The sequence below is a fragment of the Acanthopagrus latus genome, chromosome 10, assembly GCF_904848185.1.
Source record: "Acanthopagrus latus isolate v.2019 chromosome 10, fAcaLat1.1, whole genome shotgun sequence".
NCBI classification, from domain to species: domain Eukaryota; kingdom Metazoa; phylum Chordata; class Actinopteri; order Spariformes; family Sparidae; genus Acanthopagrus; species Acanthopagrus latus.
Genome location: NC_051048.1, coordinates 13,064,684 through 13,085,062, shown reverse-complemented (window position 1 = coordinate 13,085,062; position 20,379 = coordinate 13,064,684). Strand labels below are relative to the sequence as shown.

Here is a 20,379-nt window from a genome sequence, read left to right as displayed (position 1 = left end):
TTCCATATGCTCTTACATGCAGCTGAACAAGCACTGATTGACAAAAAGTTTTCCAATGCTGAAACAAAGCCACTTAATTATAAGCAGTAGAAGCTGCTCAACAGTGGGCACCAGGGTCTTGCTTCATAATGATGATCAAAGGAGACTTTTCTCACTTTTCTCTGCATAACAAATACACTTGAATACATTTTTTAATGTATCTATGTATTTGATGATTTGGGCAATTCTGACTTAGCAAACTTGTTAAGATCTTAATGTAACATATCATTCTGTATTTGACCTATAACTATTTCAAACATTCCCAGAAGCCCTCTCAAACCGAAAAAATGGGGAGATGGTATGTTCGTGTATTTAAAATCAAAGGTACAAATCCAAGCCTTATCCATTAATTGCAAATGCACACCACAACATGCTACACATATTACCTACCTACCTATTAAGCTACCTTAATGCTGTTTTGCCCCTTGCGTAGACAGCATGTACCAGCAACAAGTACCCTTTTTTTAAGCCACATGAAGTGATTTTTTACGTAGATATCAAAGTAGGATGGACTTTCCTATGTATTCCTCTTTTTTCAAAAAAATTCAAGTCTGTTACTTACAGTCCACTTAATTTTGAAAATAATACTTCTCTCTCCCTCCTTACCAGTCATTCCTGTACTGTTGCGTCCACATTTCACACTGTACAAGTTAACATATAAGCTGAAGATGAGCTTGTGAATGAAGGGTAGCTGTCCTTGCTTACATAGCGAAATATACAAACCAAGACCCTTATCTGAGTTCCCAGGAATCCAACAAGGTGGTCTTTTTATCTGTGACCCCTTCCCTGTACAAAGCATTCTGTGACAAAACTCCACTACAATAACAGAAATTCAATAAATCTTTTTTTTTTACTCATCTAAGCCCAGCCTCATTCAACCTCAGATTCAGATTCAGATTCAGAGGTGTCTTTTTGGCACACAAACTGACAGTGAAGGAGACACTTAAAGGGATATTCCAGCGTAAATTTAATCCATGGTCTAACACACCGTGACACCGAGTAGGACCCCCCCTTGAGAGATCAAGTTTTCCGACCACTAGGTTATGTAGTTTTAGCAACCTCAGAAAAGACCACACGATAACAATGCACTGCAGTCAATGACTCCAGCAAGAAACCTCCATCAAAAAGCCACTCATAGCCACAAATAATGCTCAGAACAGCAAAAACTTCAGCAAAAGTACAATAACATAAAGAACAGTACAGAACATAGTTTGAGGCATCAAACATCTGCTAGCTTTGCTGGATTTCTATTGAAAAGGGAACAGAACTCACCACTCTCCTGCAGCAGCGTGCTCATTGTGGGGAAACCCTACAAGTCAATTACCGAATGCAGTTAGAAATGCTCAGTTCCGTTCTTTTCCCTGTCAGCTCTCGATAGAGCTGTTATAAACTGGTAGGCAAGACACATATGAACTTTGATTGCATTACCATGGAGTAATATTCATTCATTTTCATCCTTGAGCTGCAGAACTATACTGCACTCGGTAATCGACTCGTCGGGCTTTCCCACAACGAGCATGCATCCCAAAAGACTCAAGACTCACTTGTTCCAACTTCACACTGGCATAGCATGACCCCCCTTTTCTACTTTATCGACAGTGATGTGTTGTGGTTTCTTTCTTGTGACAAATGTATGAATTTTAAGTTGCTTTGGACAAAAGCGTCTGCTAAATGCCCTAAATGTTGATGTAAAAAAAATGAGACGAGATAGACCATGTCCTTAAGTACAAAATACAAGACAATACTCTATCTGATGAAAGATGGAAAGCAATACTTTAGTATATTTTCTATCTTAACCATACCAATGAATTGTTTGGTAATAAATAGACAATTTACAGATATAACAATGTTCTGTTTTCATTGAAAGGAAATAATCAAAAAGTGAAGAATTGCTTTAAGAAAAAGTCATTTTTCTATGACTTTATAAAGTACCTACATAAAGATATTGTAAAAACATCAGTTGAAAATGAAAAATTTTAACTCCTTCATTCATAGTGTTAAAACAAAAGTGTTTCTTTTCTTAATAGATTACAAGCTGGGAGGAAGATTAGCATTACAAGCATGCTTAGTTGTTTGACAATCTATTTTTCACACATTTATATAACCAATACAATCACAATCAGTTGACAAGTTGTTACAGACAAGACAAAGAAAAGCTTCATAGCTCGGTAAAATTGCATCACCGGTCATTGCGTTAAATTTCATAGAACGGTTGCAGTGTTCACAGCTACTGAAATACAGCTTTTCATATTTTAAACTGAAAGAGTACATCAACTTGCTGTTTTAGTCTTTGTGCTTGTTACCACAGAATCAGAGGTTGTCATACATCATTGCCAGCCATGAGAGACCTGAGATTACACTCAGAATTCAGCCGTCATATTCAGTTCTTGTCAAGATGTTTCATTACATATCAAGAAAAAATGACATTGACATGTTCATGATTTACTTTTACTTACCTATCGGCCACTATATGTTGAAGTAGTGCATTCATGCACTAGTCCACTGGTACATTTCTGAATTTTCTGTTCTAATAATAACATTGAAGGGTGACCGAGTGTCTACTGAATATTCTCAGACCACGGCTTAAAATGAAAAGAGACTGAACAGTTGATGTTCCATTTTCTTTGAAATAGTTGAACTCTGATATAGTTTCCAGTTAAAACTATCACTCTTAAAAAACCTCTGAAAGACTCACTAAACAGTAAATCAGTTTTCTTAACTGATCATTTTGTCATTTCTAGTTTGTTGCTCTTGTGTTTGTTCCTGTCTTGCTGTTTACATATGTTATACTAAATGAGGTGCATTGATACTTTTTTTCTGAAAAGTGCTTTATAAATACATCTAGACTTCGACAAAACAATGCTAAATCAAGGTCTTCTCTCTAGTTTTTTTTTGATAACACAAATTAACGGCAACTACATTAACAGTATGTGGTATCTGAGGGTGGATTATTGCTTTACAGCCATGCCACAGAAAACATTTAAAAACACCAAACCTTATACAAGGCAGCCTTTCATAATTACTTACCCTGCTGATGCCTTGACAACCTCCAAACCAAAATGTGCGTCCCTTTTCCGTTCTGTAGTCCTGGGCAGCTCATGCCTCCGATTGGCTGGGGCTCTGGGATCAGGGGCTAAACAAAATACAGAAATATAACATTAGTAATGTAGTCATTGTATATAGGTATCATTTACTCTACTGTACTGCATTTTGTATTCACACTCACTTGTAGGTTTGGTGCACTGGTTATCCTCTTCACTCAGGGTGCTCAACTGTCTTTTAAATTCTGAAATGAGAGAAAAGCATAGAAGAGATCAAGCGTTAGAAGTCAAACCGTAACAACCAGCAGGGAAGACACATGCTTGAATATTGGCGTGGATAAGTCACTCAATTCTAACCAGGCAGGAACAACATCTTTGTTCCTTTTTGCTTCTGTACCTGCATCTTGGTCACTGGGGGAGACTAAGGCAGTTTGGGATATATGAGGCTGAGGAGGAAGAGGAGGAGGAGGCGGCCCACAGAGCAAAAGTGAAGAGGCAGGATTTAAAGGAGAAGGTGAAGGGGTCTCTACTGCAGGGTTGACCTGAGGTTTCCAGGAAGAAACATATCCACACTCTCCCTGAGGTTTCTGCTCTAAAGATGGGCCAGTGGTAAGAGAGAAGGAAGCTGACAAAGAGGAGACATAGTGGGGCAGAAGGATGGGAAGGAAGAAATCAAAGAAGGGAATGGAATGTGGAATATAAGTGACCCAAAACTAATGTATTGTCCGAAATCAAATTAGCAGGCAAATTTAGTGTTTGCACTTGTGGTGTTAGTAACAGCTCACTAACAAAGAAGTGAGAGGGAAAGCAAGTGGCACAGTGCTTGGAAGAGAACCAACAGAGGCTGCACTTGAATATATTTTGTTTCTTTATTATACCAAGCAGTGATCTTGTTACTATGGGGGTTATCAGACTTACCTCTTGTGGTACAAAGTGGTATTAGGAGACAGGACGGGCAAAGGCTAGCTTGTTAGCATTATAACTTCAGTAGACATCTTTGTAACCAGGTACATAAACATCTTTGACAGAATGTCAACACTGTTGTTTCTCCACACTGATGACAATGTCAGTTCATTTTTTGAATGTTTTAAACAAACATTCTGTACATGTCGTACAAATTGATACAGAGAAACTCAAGACATTAGTGGAACCCTTGCTCTCTCACATGCTGTATTCTTCATCAATAAAAGAAAATTGAAAATAGAGATGGGGGGCAGGTGGTGTGATTATTATTGTGGTTGTTTGAATACAGATTTACGTATTGTTGAAATATGTCTAGATGGGGCTTTAGTGTCATGTGAAAAGACCAACTGGTCACTGAACAGATGTTACTCAAACAGGACAACACGGTGCACTTGATAGGGACTATTTTCAACAACAGGTTGTAACATGGTTACAAAGGAACATTTCACCTAATTCAGTTTCATAGTTTTCAGATAACAGTTGAACACTGTGCCACAGAGGAAGTAAACATATCTTTACACATGCAATATTCTTTAGTAAAATCAATTCATTGTTGGTTGTGTTGCACATGCCCTTCATCGACAAAATAGTGAAGGATATTACCATATTTACCCTTTAATTCATCAAGGAGATTGTAATCTTTATTTTCTCAATAGTGAATCGCTCCAGTTGATTCAAACATATTAGAAAATCAAATGTTAGGCAGAAGACAAGTCACTGGGTTAGGATAAGTACAGAGAAAATTAATGAAAGGACACTGGAGTGCAGCAGGCTGTCAGGTAGGGATGTCCCAATCAGGTTTTTTTTTTTTTTTTTTTTTTTTTTTACCCCAATCTGATCCGAGTCCTTTAATATTTAGTATCTGCCAATACAGAGTCCTGATGCATCTCAGCCTTAACTAATATTATCTTGGATAATACAGCTGCATTAAGAAAAAAAGTACCTGCATTCCTAAAAAGTTTTTTTATTTTGTTGAAACAAAGTATATACTTCCATATGGTTCTTCCTTATTCTGCATATGTTATTCCAACATTGGCCAACCACCTTCCTTGTGTTAGCAGGTGAGTCTATGACTGCACTGTGACAGCAGACTCTCATGTACAGCCAGCTCAAGTGTGTGTGAGACGCAGCACACACTTGGTACCTCCATATCATCCACTGCTTTTTTCATATTCCTTACGTTAGAGCGGTGCGATATTACTATATATATCGTAGTGCGAAATAAAAATGTCTACTGTAGGATATAACCGTCTGTTGTTTACACCGTAATTACCAATATACCAACTCAACATTGGAATGAACGTTGGATATCCAAATTTTGAGCTCAAAACAAGTTTATTGTATGAAGCGAATGTAACTGCAGCCACGCTACTGCTTAGTGGTAGCATTTTTACGTCACCCACAAGGACTCTTTTATGGCACTGGTCGCCCGGGAGTAAACAGAGGCAAAGCAGCATGGCGGAGACAGAGGAGACTGCAATGGAAGACAAAAATGACTACTTGTTACGTTACATCAGACGCAGATACAGAAGCAGAACCTCAAAAAGATTTGTGCCGAAAAGGGGGAAACTGAATATAGGATATTACATTTTGTCCATACCACACAGCACTGCCTTACGTTGTCATGTAAAATGACGTGAATGCATTGCGTGTCTATTTCACATGCGTTCAGCGTCTCCTTGATTGCTTGTTTTACATGCTCTGCTGTATGAGACCCACAAAACTGGTGCGCATACTGGTACGCTGAAACTTGAAAGTGGAAGAAATGTAATGTAATGCCAAGATGGTAGGGCATACCGGGGATTCAAAAAATCCATGTGACGAAGAAAACCCTCATCCTCTACCATGGAGGTGAGCTGGTTATCCAGAGCAATCAATTTAATTACCTTCTCTGTAATATTTTTGGCCATGTCGCTGTCTCGAGGATTATTTTTTGAAAGTATCCACAAGTGAGTGTTGCTTCAGTGTCTTTGCCTGTATTGCTTGAGTCAACTTGGTGTATTCTTTGAGTGTTTGTTTTTTATTTGCCATAAATATTGTAGTATGAAATGCAGCTCTTTTGTTACAACCCCTACCCCCCTCGCAAAACGGTCATATTGCAGATGTTACATGTCACAGTTGGACTACTTTCACTTTCTAATTTAAGTTATTTCCACACACAGGGGCACTGCCAGGGAAAACATTTGATGCCGTTTTATATAAAACTATGCATTTTAATGATATTTTTGACTATCATTTGCCATATTTGTGAAAAGAACAACATGTCAGTTATGTGGTTACTGCTCACTGTCTCCCTTGTAGTCCTGCATGCAGGTCTAATTTATCTCCACAACTGTAGACTGTTTTGGAGACGTTAAATGACAGGGAATTATTAAAACAATGTTGGATGGACCGCGAAGGGACTGAAGTTGTGGTTGAGTTGGTGAGGGACGCAATAACGTCCCCAACCAACCGAAACACTCTACGGGGCTACAGGTAAAATGCAGCTCTTCGCACAGGACTAGTATTACCTGGAGACTTCAAGTGATTTAGAAATTATCCCACCACCTCCGTGTTTCGTGCAGCGAATTCGCACAGGATAAGCGAAGTCTGTGTTTTAAATCAAATTTACTGACATTATCCCACGGGTCGATCGCACCAGAGCCCTTGCTGGAGTAGCACCACGGTTAGATATGGATATTTTTAATAAAATAACCGGTGAGCCTGTTGAAAGATGGAAAAATGTTCCTCACCTCATGCTGCATGCATGTAATCAATCTAATCATCTTTTGGATTTCACTCTTCTGATGAGCCTCCTGAATTTGCACCCAAAATGCTGTCAAAACTTTCATTTATAATTCCCAACGCAGCCTCCATAATTCTCGACCAGGAAAAAGGCAGAAAAAAGGTGTGGAAAACACAAAAAACCTTAAGAAAAACAAAAACAACGCCAAATCACAGAGATGCCGATTCGCACAGGACTAATATTATCAAATGACCTCTGTTTGGCGAAATATGGTAGGTAATTTGCGGTGGAATTTTTACTGGAGGTAAACTGGAGGTCCCCAGGTTATACTAGTCCCATGCGAATAGGGCTTTTGTCAGTCGGGATAAGTTGCATTCCATCAATACACAAATTGTCTTTGACGCATGTTACAATATACTGGACATTGTTGCGAAATGGCCCAGATCAACACACGATTCCCGAATTTAAATGGAGAGTGGTTTGACGCAGTTTTGCGAGCAAATGCTGCTTTTATTGGCAATTCACGTTTTTCATCACAATCTTCTAATTTATCATTTTTGTCCAAAGCATTTTTGTTTGGGGGGAGGGGCACTTAGTTCTCCACATAAATACATTTCTTCATCCAATATCTTTTTGTCATGGGCTTGTAGGCAACTTACTTATTTTCACTTCATGCATCGTGTAGCCTAAATGACTTTTCAATGGACTGCCCTGTTACTCAACAACCAATCACCGTTGTCACCGCTTCTAAGTGGGTCCTTATAAAATGACATCATCCATAGCAACAGAAAGTTACTTCTAGTTTACGAGTTCAATGTTTTAATAACTAAAAGTAGGTCTCAGCGGCTATGTGAATTACTTTTAAGAAAAGACTCCTACATAAAAACCTTTAGACTGATTTAGGAGTGCTCCTAACGTTAAGATAAAAGTCTTTGTGAATAGGGGCCCTGATTTTAATTTAGGCAACATTGTGATCACTGTAGTTCTGGCGCATCAACTGACTGCAACTAAACTGTCACTGAAAAGTGCACTAAGGCAGGACCAAACCATTTCATGCGGATACAGGGGGGTGATAGGTCAATATGGATGTGTACTTTTTGGTCAGTGGGGATATTTAACTTTTACTGCCAAAAACAAGTGAAAACAAAGAGATCGTTGATTTTATTATTATATTTGAAATATATACTCAATGATGATGGTTTATATACATTATTTTACATTAGGGTTTTTTTTAACCTATTTTTTGGGGCCCCTGTCAGTCAAGGGTCCTTGGAATTGTCCCATCTTTTCTCCCCTATATGGCGCCCCTACACACATCTGCATTCTGCCAAATACTGTGCTCTGACGTAAAAAATAAAATAAAATCGGGCTTGGGATATAACGTCCAATTGCGATCGAGTCTGAAACCACGTGATTGGCCCCGATTTCCAATCATGTGATCAGATCAGGACATCCCTACCGTCAGGGGGGTGTCAAGCTTCAGTTGGGTTAAAGGTAGAGCAGTATTACATGGCATCTCTATTCTCTGCTTTTTCTGCAGCACTGTAGGCTGTCCAGAATCATTGGCAGTGAGATGCAGTAACTTAGGCGAGAGGGCAGGCTGTGCTAGAGGGGCCTGAGATTTGGGGGGCCTCCATTCACTCTGCCAGGAAACTGGGAAAAAAGAGGAGAGGGACAAAAGGGATAGAGGAAGAAACACAAGTAAAGGTATAGTAACAAGTGTATAAATAGAAAGGCATGAACTAGCGTCTGGCAGGGTAAAACATGTCACCCTATCCCTGTACCTGTCTCAGGGGCAGATGGCAGACTGGTGGGCCTGGTGAGGACAGAGCCTGCCTCTCCCACAGAGCTGAGGCGAGCTTTGGGCTGCCTGGGAGCAGGAGGTGGAGGTATAGAATGGAAGGAGCTGAGAGGAATTGAAGATGTAGAGGAGGAGATGGAAAAAAAGGAAGGAATACGTGGTGCACACCAGGCACTGGGGACAACTGAGAGCGGAAAATGGAAAGAATAAAAGAAAAGGTGGTTTCCTTAAGAAAGGAAAAACACTGTATCATGTTATTTTTGACTTCCCAAGCATATAATTAGCTGACTACCTTTACTGTTGTCAGGCATATCATATAATGTTGTTTTTATATCAAGTTTGATAATAAACAATGAGGTTTAAATGCTCTCTTCAACGTTTTTGTTAGTTTTGCTAATTTTGCTTATTTACTGCTGTTATTGCACTTACAGTCCTTTGAGGCCTTGTGATACTAGGCTTTAATAAACTCCAATCTGACTTTGATTTTTGTCTTGGGCTTATTACATTATAAGCTATGAACTGAGACCTCCATGATCTCAGGCTGTGAAGAAGCTCCTCCCGTCAGTGACGCTAACATTTGGTAAAACAGCCACAGTACAGAGTCAGTATTATTATTAGTGATTCTCAGTTCAGTTTCAAATACCACACATCAATGTCAAGCAGCATGTCCTTACATATGTGGGGAAACTGCGTCTGTCTATACTAATTTTGTATCAGAATCATTAAATGTAACCATATCGCATAACTTAAGATTATTTATTTTCCAAGTTAAGCCAGGGTTAACCATCTTCATGCTGAGGTGAATAGTATTTTCTGAGGTATTTACAATGTGACAGCTGAGATTACAGTTTTTCTCGATTGTTTACACACAAAAACTGGTACTTGAGACACAATGACCACAACATGTAAGTCATGCACCAACCCCCTGAACCAATTCTGCTAAACGACAAGCACAATTCCTGCTTTACACTCAAATTGCAGTTCTAAAACACACTTTTTTCAAAACACTACACACAATTCTCTGCATTTGGCACAATTTTCATGGAGAAAATCTCTTGTTTTCACATGGAACACACTGTCATTCAAAATTCTAAAGTTAATTGCCCTTCTACGCACACTGACTCATCACATGGGCAAACACCTGTCACACAGTTTTACAATTAGCAATCAGAGCTTTAGCATAAAAGGTCAACAGGTGAGCTCTTCTGTTTTGGAGCAATGGATGCCAAACTTGGAAACAGAGGCAGTGTCAGAGCCAGAGCAGTGAGAATAATGAGAATAGGTAAGAAATCTACTCTCACTAGTAAATTGCAGTACTGCATATCGATACAGTACTCACTGAGTACAGTAGTACAGTATTGCCTATGGACTGTTCTGTTGGCTGTAAAAATAAAGTATGTTTCAAGTATTTGGGAAATGTATTCCTACTTTGTATTCCTACACAGTATTTACAGTATTTTACTATTTGTATTGCAGGACTGAAAGATTACCAACACAAGGTGGATAAAATATATGTGTTACCATGTATTTGTGTGTCCTGAGTATAAAAACAATATTCTCAAATAACATTTTACAACACAGAGATGTATGAGCTGTCTGTAGTAAGTGTAACACTGAACAAAAAAAGGCCTAAGTCATTATGATCAATGAAGAAGTGTTGTCCATTCATCATAGTGTTTTACATTGAGCACATCAGTGTTCAACTGGTTCTTCTAAATGTCTATTCATTTGATGGTTTGTGTGTGCCATTTGAAAACAAAATGCCATTTTGAGAAGAGATAACATTGTTTTGAATTTAAAGGTTCATTTTGCAGGACAATTTAGGGGTTTTGCCCATTGTGTGTGTGATTTTTGATTTGTGTGTAGAGTTCTGAGAGTATGAGGCATGCTTTCAGAAAATGTGTGTAAACAATCGAGAAAAACTGTAACAGTTTTTTCTTTATATTTATCAGATAAAAGCTGAATGAATAGTGTGTCTTGATGCATGAGCTCAGGTCACCAATAAACAGCATCAAATCTACTGTGGTCTTTCATCAGATTGTATTGGAAAGTCTTCATCTGATTTAATGTTTATCAAAGACCAATGACTATTGGAACTCAATTATGCAATACCTGTTTGTGACGTGTCACAGGCAGTGGGAGAATGGAGAGATGGATCAGAGGTTGAAGAGGAGAGAGAAGAGGTTTTAGAAGAGCTGAAGGTAGAGAAAGCCTGGACTTCCAAGCCCTCAGCTGGAGAAACACCACTGTGGAAGCTATGGGGCCTCCGAGGAGCCGAAATGGGCACTAAAAAGATAGCAGAGCACACAAAGGAGGTGGCAAAAATGTAGGAGCAAAGGGGAGAACGGGAAGAACAAACCAAAAGACGGAAAAATGTTGAGTGAAACTAATAATACACTGTATGTTAACAGCCAAGTGAAATGCAAAAAAAAATGATGTTTTAAACCCGCAATGAAACCTTTCTCACCTTATTTTAACAAACTCCAATATTAACAAATCATTGCCCTTTCAATGGATAGCTTTGTACTTGAACAGAATAAGTGATCAAGACACTTTCTAAGTTTAATTTTGGAGGAAAAATTGGTTTTGTCATTTTAGGTACAATTCATTTTGGAAAATATTACAGCCTGATCAATACTCTATTTTTTGGACTATGCCAGTACCAATAAAGGGAAGATCTGGTATCAATACATGTGCAGACATACAAAAATGTTTTGCTGTTATCTCTAAAATCTGGTTATTTAGCACTTGACAAAGATAAGTTAGAGAGGCAGGATATTTTATAGTTTATAATTGCATTGAAATGGTAAACCCAAATGGGAATTTAAGTATCTTAAGTATTATCACTTTAAGTATTATCCAGCATACGTATCTATCTGAAATGTATTCTCTAAAAAAATGTATATTTATCAGCTCATATTGAACAACATGCAATACCAAAATATTTGTGATAGACCAATAACAGCTTATAATACTGGCCAGCCAATATATCAAGTCGGCTCTACAAAATATGCCTATCCACTTCTTTCCAAGACTGAGAATAGAGGATAGACACCAATATCATGTCCTCGCATGAAGTGCAGCACTTAAATCAGCTTATGGTTTGCCTATTTCAGCATAAAGACTGGAAGCAGATGGAAAAAGCTAGCCTGGCACAGTCCAAAGTGAATAACAGAAATATAAAGCTAATGATTTGTGACTTAACAATGAGTTATGTTTTTATGTTTTATGTACATACCTTATATCTATATATATCTTATATTGATTGACAAACAACAGCATATCCTTCCTCCCAGCTTTTCTATGCTGCAATCTTAGTTCAGGTAAGCGGATGCATCATGTCACCACACAGTAAAGACATCGAGACTTCAGGAAACGTCTCTCCACACTCAATGGTTGTTTGCCAAGTAGCAGTTACACTTTGTAATTCCTTCTCAAAACCCAACTTGTTGTATTTACATCTCATCCAGCACATTTGCATAGAGTGTCGAAATTAGCCCCTTCCCAGTTCATTTAGAAAAAACAAATATGATAGTGAATGAAGACAGATAACATGTCATGGTCCGATGTGGTCCACCAAAAGAGGTGTAACTGCATCATTCTATGTGTACAGATGAGTTTTAGAGGGCTTAATGGTGTATTTTTGGCCAGAGGCCAGACCAACTGTGCACCCCTGCTTCCGGTATGTATGCTAAGATATGGAAACCAAAACTCAATTTGACTTAATATAGTTGCAAAGTTCAGGCTAGCCCTCATGGGTTGGGTAAATAAAATGAAAATGCTTTGAAACTAAGATCTGAATAATCATAATTCAAACAAGTAGAGAGACATGTTGCTAAATTATTATTTTATAGATTTTACAGAAGCTGTACAGTAAATGTGAAAGGCCAATTCAACTTATACTCTGATCTTGAACTGAAATGCAGTTTTCTGCTTTTTTTTTTTACCTGGATGTGAATGGAGAAAAAAGCCAGAAGCAATCCTGCACACAAATTTACTGTGACAACAAACTGTTGCTATGCAAATGGCACAATTCATTTAGAAATTTAGCATGAAATTTCAAATGAATACTGAAGGACAAAAATATTACCCCCCTGGCTTAGGTTCAAGGATTTAAAATTAGGCCATTTAGTTTAATCCTCGGCAGAGACATAATTCCTATTCCCTTGTTGTAGGTGGACTTACTGAGGTGCTTCAGACCAATTAAAAATGTAAACCACATTACATCAGTTTTTATATTTACATAATTCCAAGTATATATAAAACATATATATATATATATATATATATATGTACACACACACACACACACACACACATATATATATACACACATATATACATATATACATATATCAATACAGTCAGACTGATCTGAAAGCCTGATTTAGATTAAAAAAAAACTTTTGTCCAAAACCAGCCTGTGACAGTACAGATTGACCACAATAATCTGACCCTAAAGAGACAATAGACCATAAAGGAAGACTGATACCTGATCCGGCACTGGGTTGGAAGATTTTGGGAAGTGCAGGTGGGTGAGCCCGAGTAAAGGCTGGCAGTGAGTAGGCATATGGGGATGGCCGAGACTGCTGGGTAGTGCTTGGCAGACATGTACGTAAAAAGGATGGAATGGAGGGGTCTGGGGGTTCAGGCAGAGGAGGACAAGATGGGGCCAAGATGGTGGAAGAAATGCCAGAGGACGTTTTCCAATCCATCTCTGAGGTTACTGGTTGAAAGGCAGGAGATGAAACCAAAGGATGGAAAGTATAAAGAGAAAAGATGAGGAGAGAAAGAGCATAATTGTAGGAAGAAAGGTAGACAGGAACAATAAAATACAGAATAAAAATGTGCAGATGAAAGTGGAAATGGGGGGGTAGGACTAAACAGAAAGATGCAAGAGCAAACTGGGAAACAGAACATTACCTTTGGGGCCTGATTCAATTGCAGGCCTCCAAGCCAGATCATGTATTCTTGTAGCAGAAGCTGTTAAAGAAAGAAAATGGCACAGCAGATGTATTGAGTGAGTGAGCAAATAGGGAACTGAGTTTAAAACAGGAAACAAAAGAGGAAGCAGCAGTTTGAGAGGAACAGTTACAGTTTTTCTCAATTGTTTACACACAAAAACTGGTACTTGAGACACAATGACCATAACATGTAACTCATGCACCAACCCCCTGAACCAATTCTGCTAAACTACAAGCACAATTCCTGCTTTACACTCAAATTGCAGTTCTAAAACACACTTTTTTCAAAACACTACACACAATTCTCTGCATTTGGCACAATTTTCATGGAGAAAATCTCTTTTTTCACATGGAACACACTGTCATTCAAAATTCTAAAGTCAATTGCCCTTCTATGCACACTGACTCATCACATGGGCAAACACCTGTCACACAGTTTTACAATTAGCAATCAGAGCTTTAGCATAAAAGGCCAACAGGTGAGCTCTTCTGTTTTGGAGCAATGGATGCCAACACTGGAAACAGAGGCAGAGCCAGAGCAGTGAGAATAATGAGAATAGGTAAGAAATCTACTCTCACTAGTAAATTGCAGTACTGCATATCAATACAGTACTCAGTGAGTACAGTAGTACAGTATTACCTGTGGACTGTTCTGTTGACTGTAAAAATAAAATATGTTTCAAGTATTTGGGAAATGTATTCTGTAGTAAGTGTAACACTGAACAAAAAAAAGGCCTAAGTCATTATGATCAATGAAGAAGAAGTGTTGTCCATTCATCATAGTGTTTTGCATTGAGCACATCAGTGTTCAACTGGTTCTTCTAAATGTCTATTCATTTGATGGTTTGTGTGCGCCATTTGAAAACAAAATACCATTTTGAGAAGAAATAACATTGTTTTGAATGTAAAGTTTTGCAGGACAATTTAGGGGTTTTGCCCATTGTGTGTGTGATTTTTGATTTGTGTGTAGAGTTCTGAGAGTATGAGGCATGCTTTAAGAAAATGTGTGTAAACAATCGAGAAAAACTGTAAAAGAGAAAAAAGTTAATGGGGGGGATTATCCTTGCCTGACCCTGACAGCTTATACAGAGCTGGGGTTGACAACAAGGGAAAACATCTCACCCACATAGCAGTTGACTGGAGTCTTCTCCAGAAATAATTACACATTGTGGTGTGTATAAGTTGTAAATTGTGTAAGCAGTTATTTGCTATGCAATGTAGCACAGCAGAAGTTTATTTAGAACAGCGTAATTGGAATCATGCACAGGGTAGAGCTGGTGATGGCATGTTTGTGACTGTGACTGTGATGTTTGAAAATTCTCAAAAATCATTCTGTAAGTAAAACTATTACAATCTTTATCTGTAAAACGTATTGATCCCACTGGCATATGACCACAAAAATCTGCCAAAAGCAACTGGATGTTTTCATTGGCCACACCATTGCACCTGATATTCAGTAGGTCTAAAAGAAGTAGCCTACAAGATAATTTTTGACACACACCAACTGCAGATGGGACTAACCATCATAATTTCAAGGTTTTATTGCCACAGTTACTTTTTAAAGTAATGTTTACATTCCTTTTCTATTTCTTCATTTCTATGCAGGGCTGCATGCATTTTCCATGTGCAAATAATATAAAAGCCTTCACCTTTGGGTCCACTGAGGAAAATCCCATTGATTATGACTGGGGATACTCACAGAGTTTAACCCGGTGGACAAGAGGGTCGCCTCCCTACACATAAGGGTTGGGGGTAAAACTCTGACTGTTGTTTGTACATATGCACAGAATGGCAGTTCAGAGTATGCGGCCCTCATGGAGGTCCTGGCTGGGGTCCTGTGGGGGACTCCGTGGTCTTACTGGGAGACTTCAACCCGCACGTCGGCAATGACAGAGACACCTGGAGGGGCATGATTGTGAGGAACGGCTTCCCCGATCTGAACCCGAGTGGTGTTCTATCATTAGACTTCTGCGCTAAGTCACAGTCTGTCTATAATAAACACCATGTTCAAACACAAGGATGCTCATCAGTGTATGAGGTACCAGAGCACCCTGGGCCAAAGGTCAATGATCGATTCTGTGATCTTATCATCTGATCTGAGGTTGTGTGTTTTGAACACTCGGGTGAAGCGAGGAGCAAAGCTGTCAACTGATGACCACCTGGTGGTGAGTTGGGTTCTTGGCAGGGTTAACCCCTGGACAGACCTGGTAAGCCCAAACGAGTAGTTTGTAGCGGGTAAGCTGGAAACATCTGGGGGAGGCCCCTGTCCGAGAAGACTCCTTCCACTTTCGAAGGCTTGTCTAGCATCCCTGTGGAGGCTGGGGATATCAAACCTGAATGGGCAATGTTGAAAGCTTCCATTGTTGAAGCTGCAGCTGTGTCCTGTCGCCATAAGGTCTTGGGTGCCTCAAGGGGTGGCAACCGTCAGACATCGTGATGGACACCGGTGGTCAGGGAAGCCATCCAACTGACAATGGAGTCCTTTAGGGACATGATGCCCCGGGGGACTCCTGGGGCAGTTTTGGGGCACCGAAGGGCAGCAGCCGCAGCTGTGGCAAAGAGGCAAAGCAGCGGGTATGGGAGGAGTTTGGCGAGGCAATGGAGAAGGACTTTTGGGCAGCGCCAAAGCGCTTTTGGAAAACCACCTGGCACCTCAGGAGGGGGAAATATGGAACCATCCAAATTGAGTACAGCAAGGTTTGGACCTTGTTAACTTCAACTGAGGAGGTCATAGGACGGTAGAAGGAGTACTTTGGTGACCTCAGCCACTCTCTGTAGCAGAAACAGAGCTGGAGGATGATGGGGTATCATCGCGGATTTCCCTGAGTGAAGTCACTGCGGTAGTCAAACAATTCCACAATGGCAAAGCCCCAGGGGTCAATGAGATACCACCAGATATGCTGAAGGCTCTGGGTGTTGAGGGAATGTCTTGGTTGACACGCCTCTTCAACACTGCATGGAGGTAGGGGACAGTGCCGAAGGAGTGGCAAACTGGTGAGGTGGTCCCTCTCTTTAAGAAGGGGGACCAGAGGGTGTGTGCCAATTACAGAGGTATAACAAAACTCAGCCTTCCTGGGAAAGTCTATTCCAAGGTGCTGGAAAGGAGGGTCCGGCCAATTGTTGAACCGCAGATTGAAGAGGAACATCGCAGATTCCGTCCTGGTCGTGAAACAATGGACCAGCTCTTTACTCTTGCAGGGATCCTGGAGGGGGTCTGGAAGTACAATCTCCCAGTCTGCATGTGTTTGTGGATCTAGAGAAGGTGTATGACGGGGTCCCCAGGGATGTTCTTTGCAGGGGTGCTGCGGGAGTACAAGGTGAGAGGGTCGCTTCTTAGGGTCATCTAATCCCTATATGCTCAAAGCGAGAGCTGCGTGCGTGTACTCTGAAGTAAGTCGGACTTGTTCCAAGTGGACGTTGGCCTCTGCCAGGGCTGTGCCTTGTCCCCAATCCTGTTTGTGATAAACATAGACAGGATTTTGAGGCGCAGTCGTGATGTTGGAGGGGTTACAGGTCAGTGACCTGAAGATCGCATCATTGCTTTTTGCAGATGATGTGGTCTTGATAGCACCAACGGCTTTAGATCTACAATGCTCACTGGATCATTCGCAGCTGAGTGTGAAGCGGCAGGGATGAGGATCAGCACCTCTACATATGAGGCCATGTTCTCAGTTGGAAACCAGTGGACTGCCTACTCTGGGTGGTCAATGAGTCCTTGCCCCAGGAGAAGGAGTTTAAGTACCTTGGGGTATGTTCACAAGTGAGGGAATGATGGGACATGAGATCGACCGGAGAGTTGGAGCAGCGGGTGTTGTGTTGCATGCACTTCACCGCATGGTTGAGACGAAAAGGGAGCTGAGCCAGAAGGCAAAGCTCTTGATCTACCGGTCAATCTTCGTCCCTACCTTAACCTATGGTCATGAGCAATGGGTCATGACCAAAAGAACAAGATTGCTGGTACAAGCAGCCGAAATGGGTTTTCTCCGCAGGGTGGTGGGGTCTCCCTTAGAGATACGGTGAGAGGCCCCACCCTCTGGGAGGGACTCGGAGTAGAGCCACTGCTCCTTTGCGTGGAAAGGAGCCAGTTGAGGTGGTTTCAGGCATCTGATGAGGATGCCACCAGGGCGCTTTCCTAGGGAGGTGTTCCTGGCACGTCCAACTGGGATGAGACCTAGGGTTAGACCCAGGACCAGGTGGAGGGATTACATCTCCTCTCTGACCTGGGAGCACCTGTGGATTCCCCAGTCAGTGTTAGCCAATATGGCCAGGGAAAGGGAAGTCTGGGGCTCGCTGCTGAAGCTGCTCCCCCCGCTGCCCCCGCTGCCCCCACTGCCCTCGCGACCCAACACCAGATAAGCAGTTCATAATGGATGGATGGATGGCATAAATAAATCAAAGTATATATAAATAATAATTAATATGGATGTCCCGATCCGATCTGCATGATCGGGATAGAGGGCGAAATGGGCATTTTTCCATTGATCGGAGATTGACAATTTTGAAGGTGGACCCAAGGCTGTTTTTTTTCTTTTTTACATTAGAGCACAATTTGTGGCAGAACGCAGATGCGCACATAACGTCACTCGTCATCATCTGGAGTTTTTGAATCCCCGGTATGCCCTATCATTTGGGCATATTACATTTATTCCACTTTCGTGTTACAACGTGCCGGTATGCGTACTAGTTTTGTGGGTCTCATACAGCAAAGCATGTATAACAGGCAATCGAGGAGATGCTGAACATGTGTGAAATACACAAGCAATGCGTCCACGTCATTTTATGTTACAACGTAAGGAATATGAAAAAAAACAATGGATGATATGGCGGTACCAAGTGTGGGCTGCGTCGCGCACACGCTTCAGCCAGCTGTACACGAGGGTCTGCTGTCAGAGCGCAGCAACACAGACTCACCTGCTAACACAAGGAAGATGGTAGGCCGATGTTGCAATAGCATATGCAGAATCCAAAAGAGCCATATGAAAATATATACGTTGTTTGAACAAAACAAAATGAAAATATTACGGAACAGCTTGGATGCAGGTACTTTTTTTTCTTAAAGCAGCTGTATTACCCAGGAAAATATTTGTTAAGGCTAAGTATCGGATAAGGTCTTGGTATTGGCATTTACTAAACATTAAAGGACTCAGATCGAGATCAGTAAAAAAAAAAAACTTGAGCCGAACACCCCTAATAATTAAGTTAAATAATAACACTGTTAATACATCTGCACTATATACAGAAAGAGTACATATGTACTGTATGTACACCAGAGCTATAGTTCTCATTTTTTAAATCCATTTGACTAACTCTGTTTTTCTTTTTGCTAATCCTGGAGTCTTTAAGCCCCCCGCAGACGTGGGGCCTTTTGTAACTACAGATCTGCATAATATATGCCAGCCATTGCTTTAAGATCAAACTTCAGATTAGGATTTCTTTTCAGACTGTTGCTGCATGTTTATTAGGTTTCACTCCCCAGTGATCCTCAAGTATGTCCCCAGCCTTACCAGTAACATGAGTAACTTGTCCAGATCCAGAGGTGGCCTTCCTGTCCTCTCCAGCTTCATCATCACTGTCATTAAAGTCATCCAGATTTCCAATGTCACTCTGTTTCATGCTCATTAGACTGGCCAAACTCTGCATGTCCTCATCTCTGTGCAGAGTGGAAAAACAATGATCTTTCCACATTAGATGTAAAGATATCCAGGTCCAAAAATACCAGTATGTATGTTCTTCACGATCTGTTTATACTGCTTTAAACTCTGGCATACAACAATACAGCTTTAAAGGTTTCCTGCTTCTGTAAAATATATTGACATGCAGCTAATTTGATAACTTACGTGGCCTTGCCCTCTTTGAGAAAGATACAAGACAGGCTCAGTTTTAACGTGGCTTCCACCACTTTGACCGAAAGCGGTTTGAGCTTCAGTGTTAAATTATACTGGGCTGGTGTGGCACTGGCAAACTTCTTCATGTTGACATCAACTGATGCCAGCACCTTCCTATGGCCTTTTGTCTCCTAACAAATGAAACCAAAGGACAAGGGAGTCAAGACTGATCACAGAAAATGTCCTTATTCCTGAAAATATATCGCCCATCTGATTTTTCCAGGTAAAAGTAAATACAATGAAATCATGACCAAGGATCACACAGATACAGTTGACTCACATTTTCAATGACAAAAGTCCAGTCCTTGTCTTCAAACTCCTCTGCAGTTGGTTCCTGTTGACAGGAAAAAAAATTGATTGATGCATCAGCCATGGCACTGTCCATTAATTATAAATCCTTCATCAGTAATCAAATTATGTAGACTTAGCTTCATACCTTGAAGAGCGTGACAGTGATGTCTAAACTCTCTGGAGCCTGCCAAACCACCAGGCCTCTGTAGGGGTTTTTAATCCCTGGCTGCCAGCTGTGGAGCTGACAGGAAAGCAAACAGAAATAAGGGATTCAATATCAAAATTGGCACCCAAGTTTTCTATTTAAATACAAGACAAAAAGTCATCAGAATCCAGAACATATTTCATAGCATTTTATCCGTTATGACTCCATCACGAGGAAGACAAGATGGATCCAATAACCCCCTCTTCTTCTTCTATGTTTTATTACCTTTGTGCAGTGACGTCTGTTCCTCCTGATCCACACCACTCTCAGTTTGTCTGGTTGCCTGTAATCACAGCAAAGCACAAATAACATTTTGGTGTTTTTATCAAGCAAACATATGTGTACATCAAGATCTTTCATCCCTTCCTAATGTTTAACAGCATAAATGTAACATACAGGCACTCTGTCTCCAACTGTTTCCTATTTCCACCGACACCCAGTGAGGTATGCATCTGTATGTAGTAT

At 40.5% G+C, this 20,379-nt stretch overlaps 1 protein-coding gene across 6 annotated transcripts in view; it reads right to left on the bottom strand.

The window, feature by feature from the left end:
• The window catches only part of ehbp1l1a (EH domain binding protein 1-like 1a), a 58,225-nt gene that overhangs the window by 25,587 nt on the left and 12,259 nt on the right, over nt 1-20,379 (bottom strand). For all 6 annotated transcript variants that reach the window (XR_005077299.1, XM_037111946.1, XM_037111949.1 and 3 more), the window contains exons 2-14: nt 20,140-20,197; nt 19,855-19,950; nt 19,699-19,752; nt 19,371-19,549; nt 19,038-19,183; nt 13,493-13,552; nt 13,062-13,295; nt 10,682-10,855; nt 8,553-8,753; nt 8,278-8,421; nt 3,478-3,705; nt 3,266-3,325; nt 3,067-3,172 (exon numbers count right to left, since the gene is read on the bottom strand). Coding sequence is in view for 5 of the 6 variants with exons in the window: in XM_037111946.1 (XP_036967841.1) it covers nt 3,067-3,172; nt 3,266-3,325; nt 3,478-3,705; nt 8,278-8,421; nt 8,553-8,753; nt 10,682-10,855; nt 13,062-13,295; nt 13,493-13,552; nt 19,038-19,183; nt 19,371-19,549; nt 19,699-19,752; nt 19,855-19,950; nt 20,140-20,197 (1,740 nt within the window). In the remaining variant the exon portion in view is untranslated. The remainder of the gene's footprint in view (nt 1-3,066; nt 3,173-3,265; nt 3,326-3,477; nt 3,706-8,277; nt 8,422-8,552; nt 8,754-10,681; nt 10,856-13,061; nt 13,296-13,492; nt 13,553-19,037; nt 19,184-19,370; nt 19,550-19,698; nt 19,753-19,854; nt 19,951-20,139; nt 20,198-20,379) is intronic.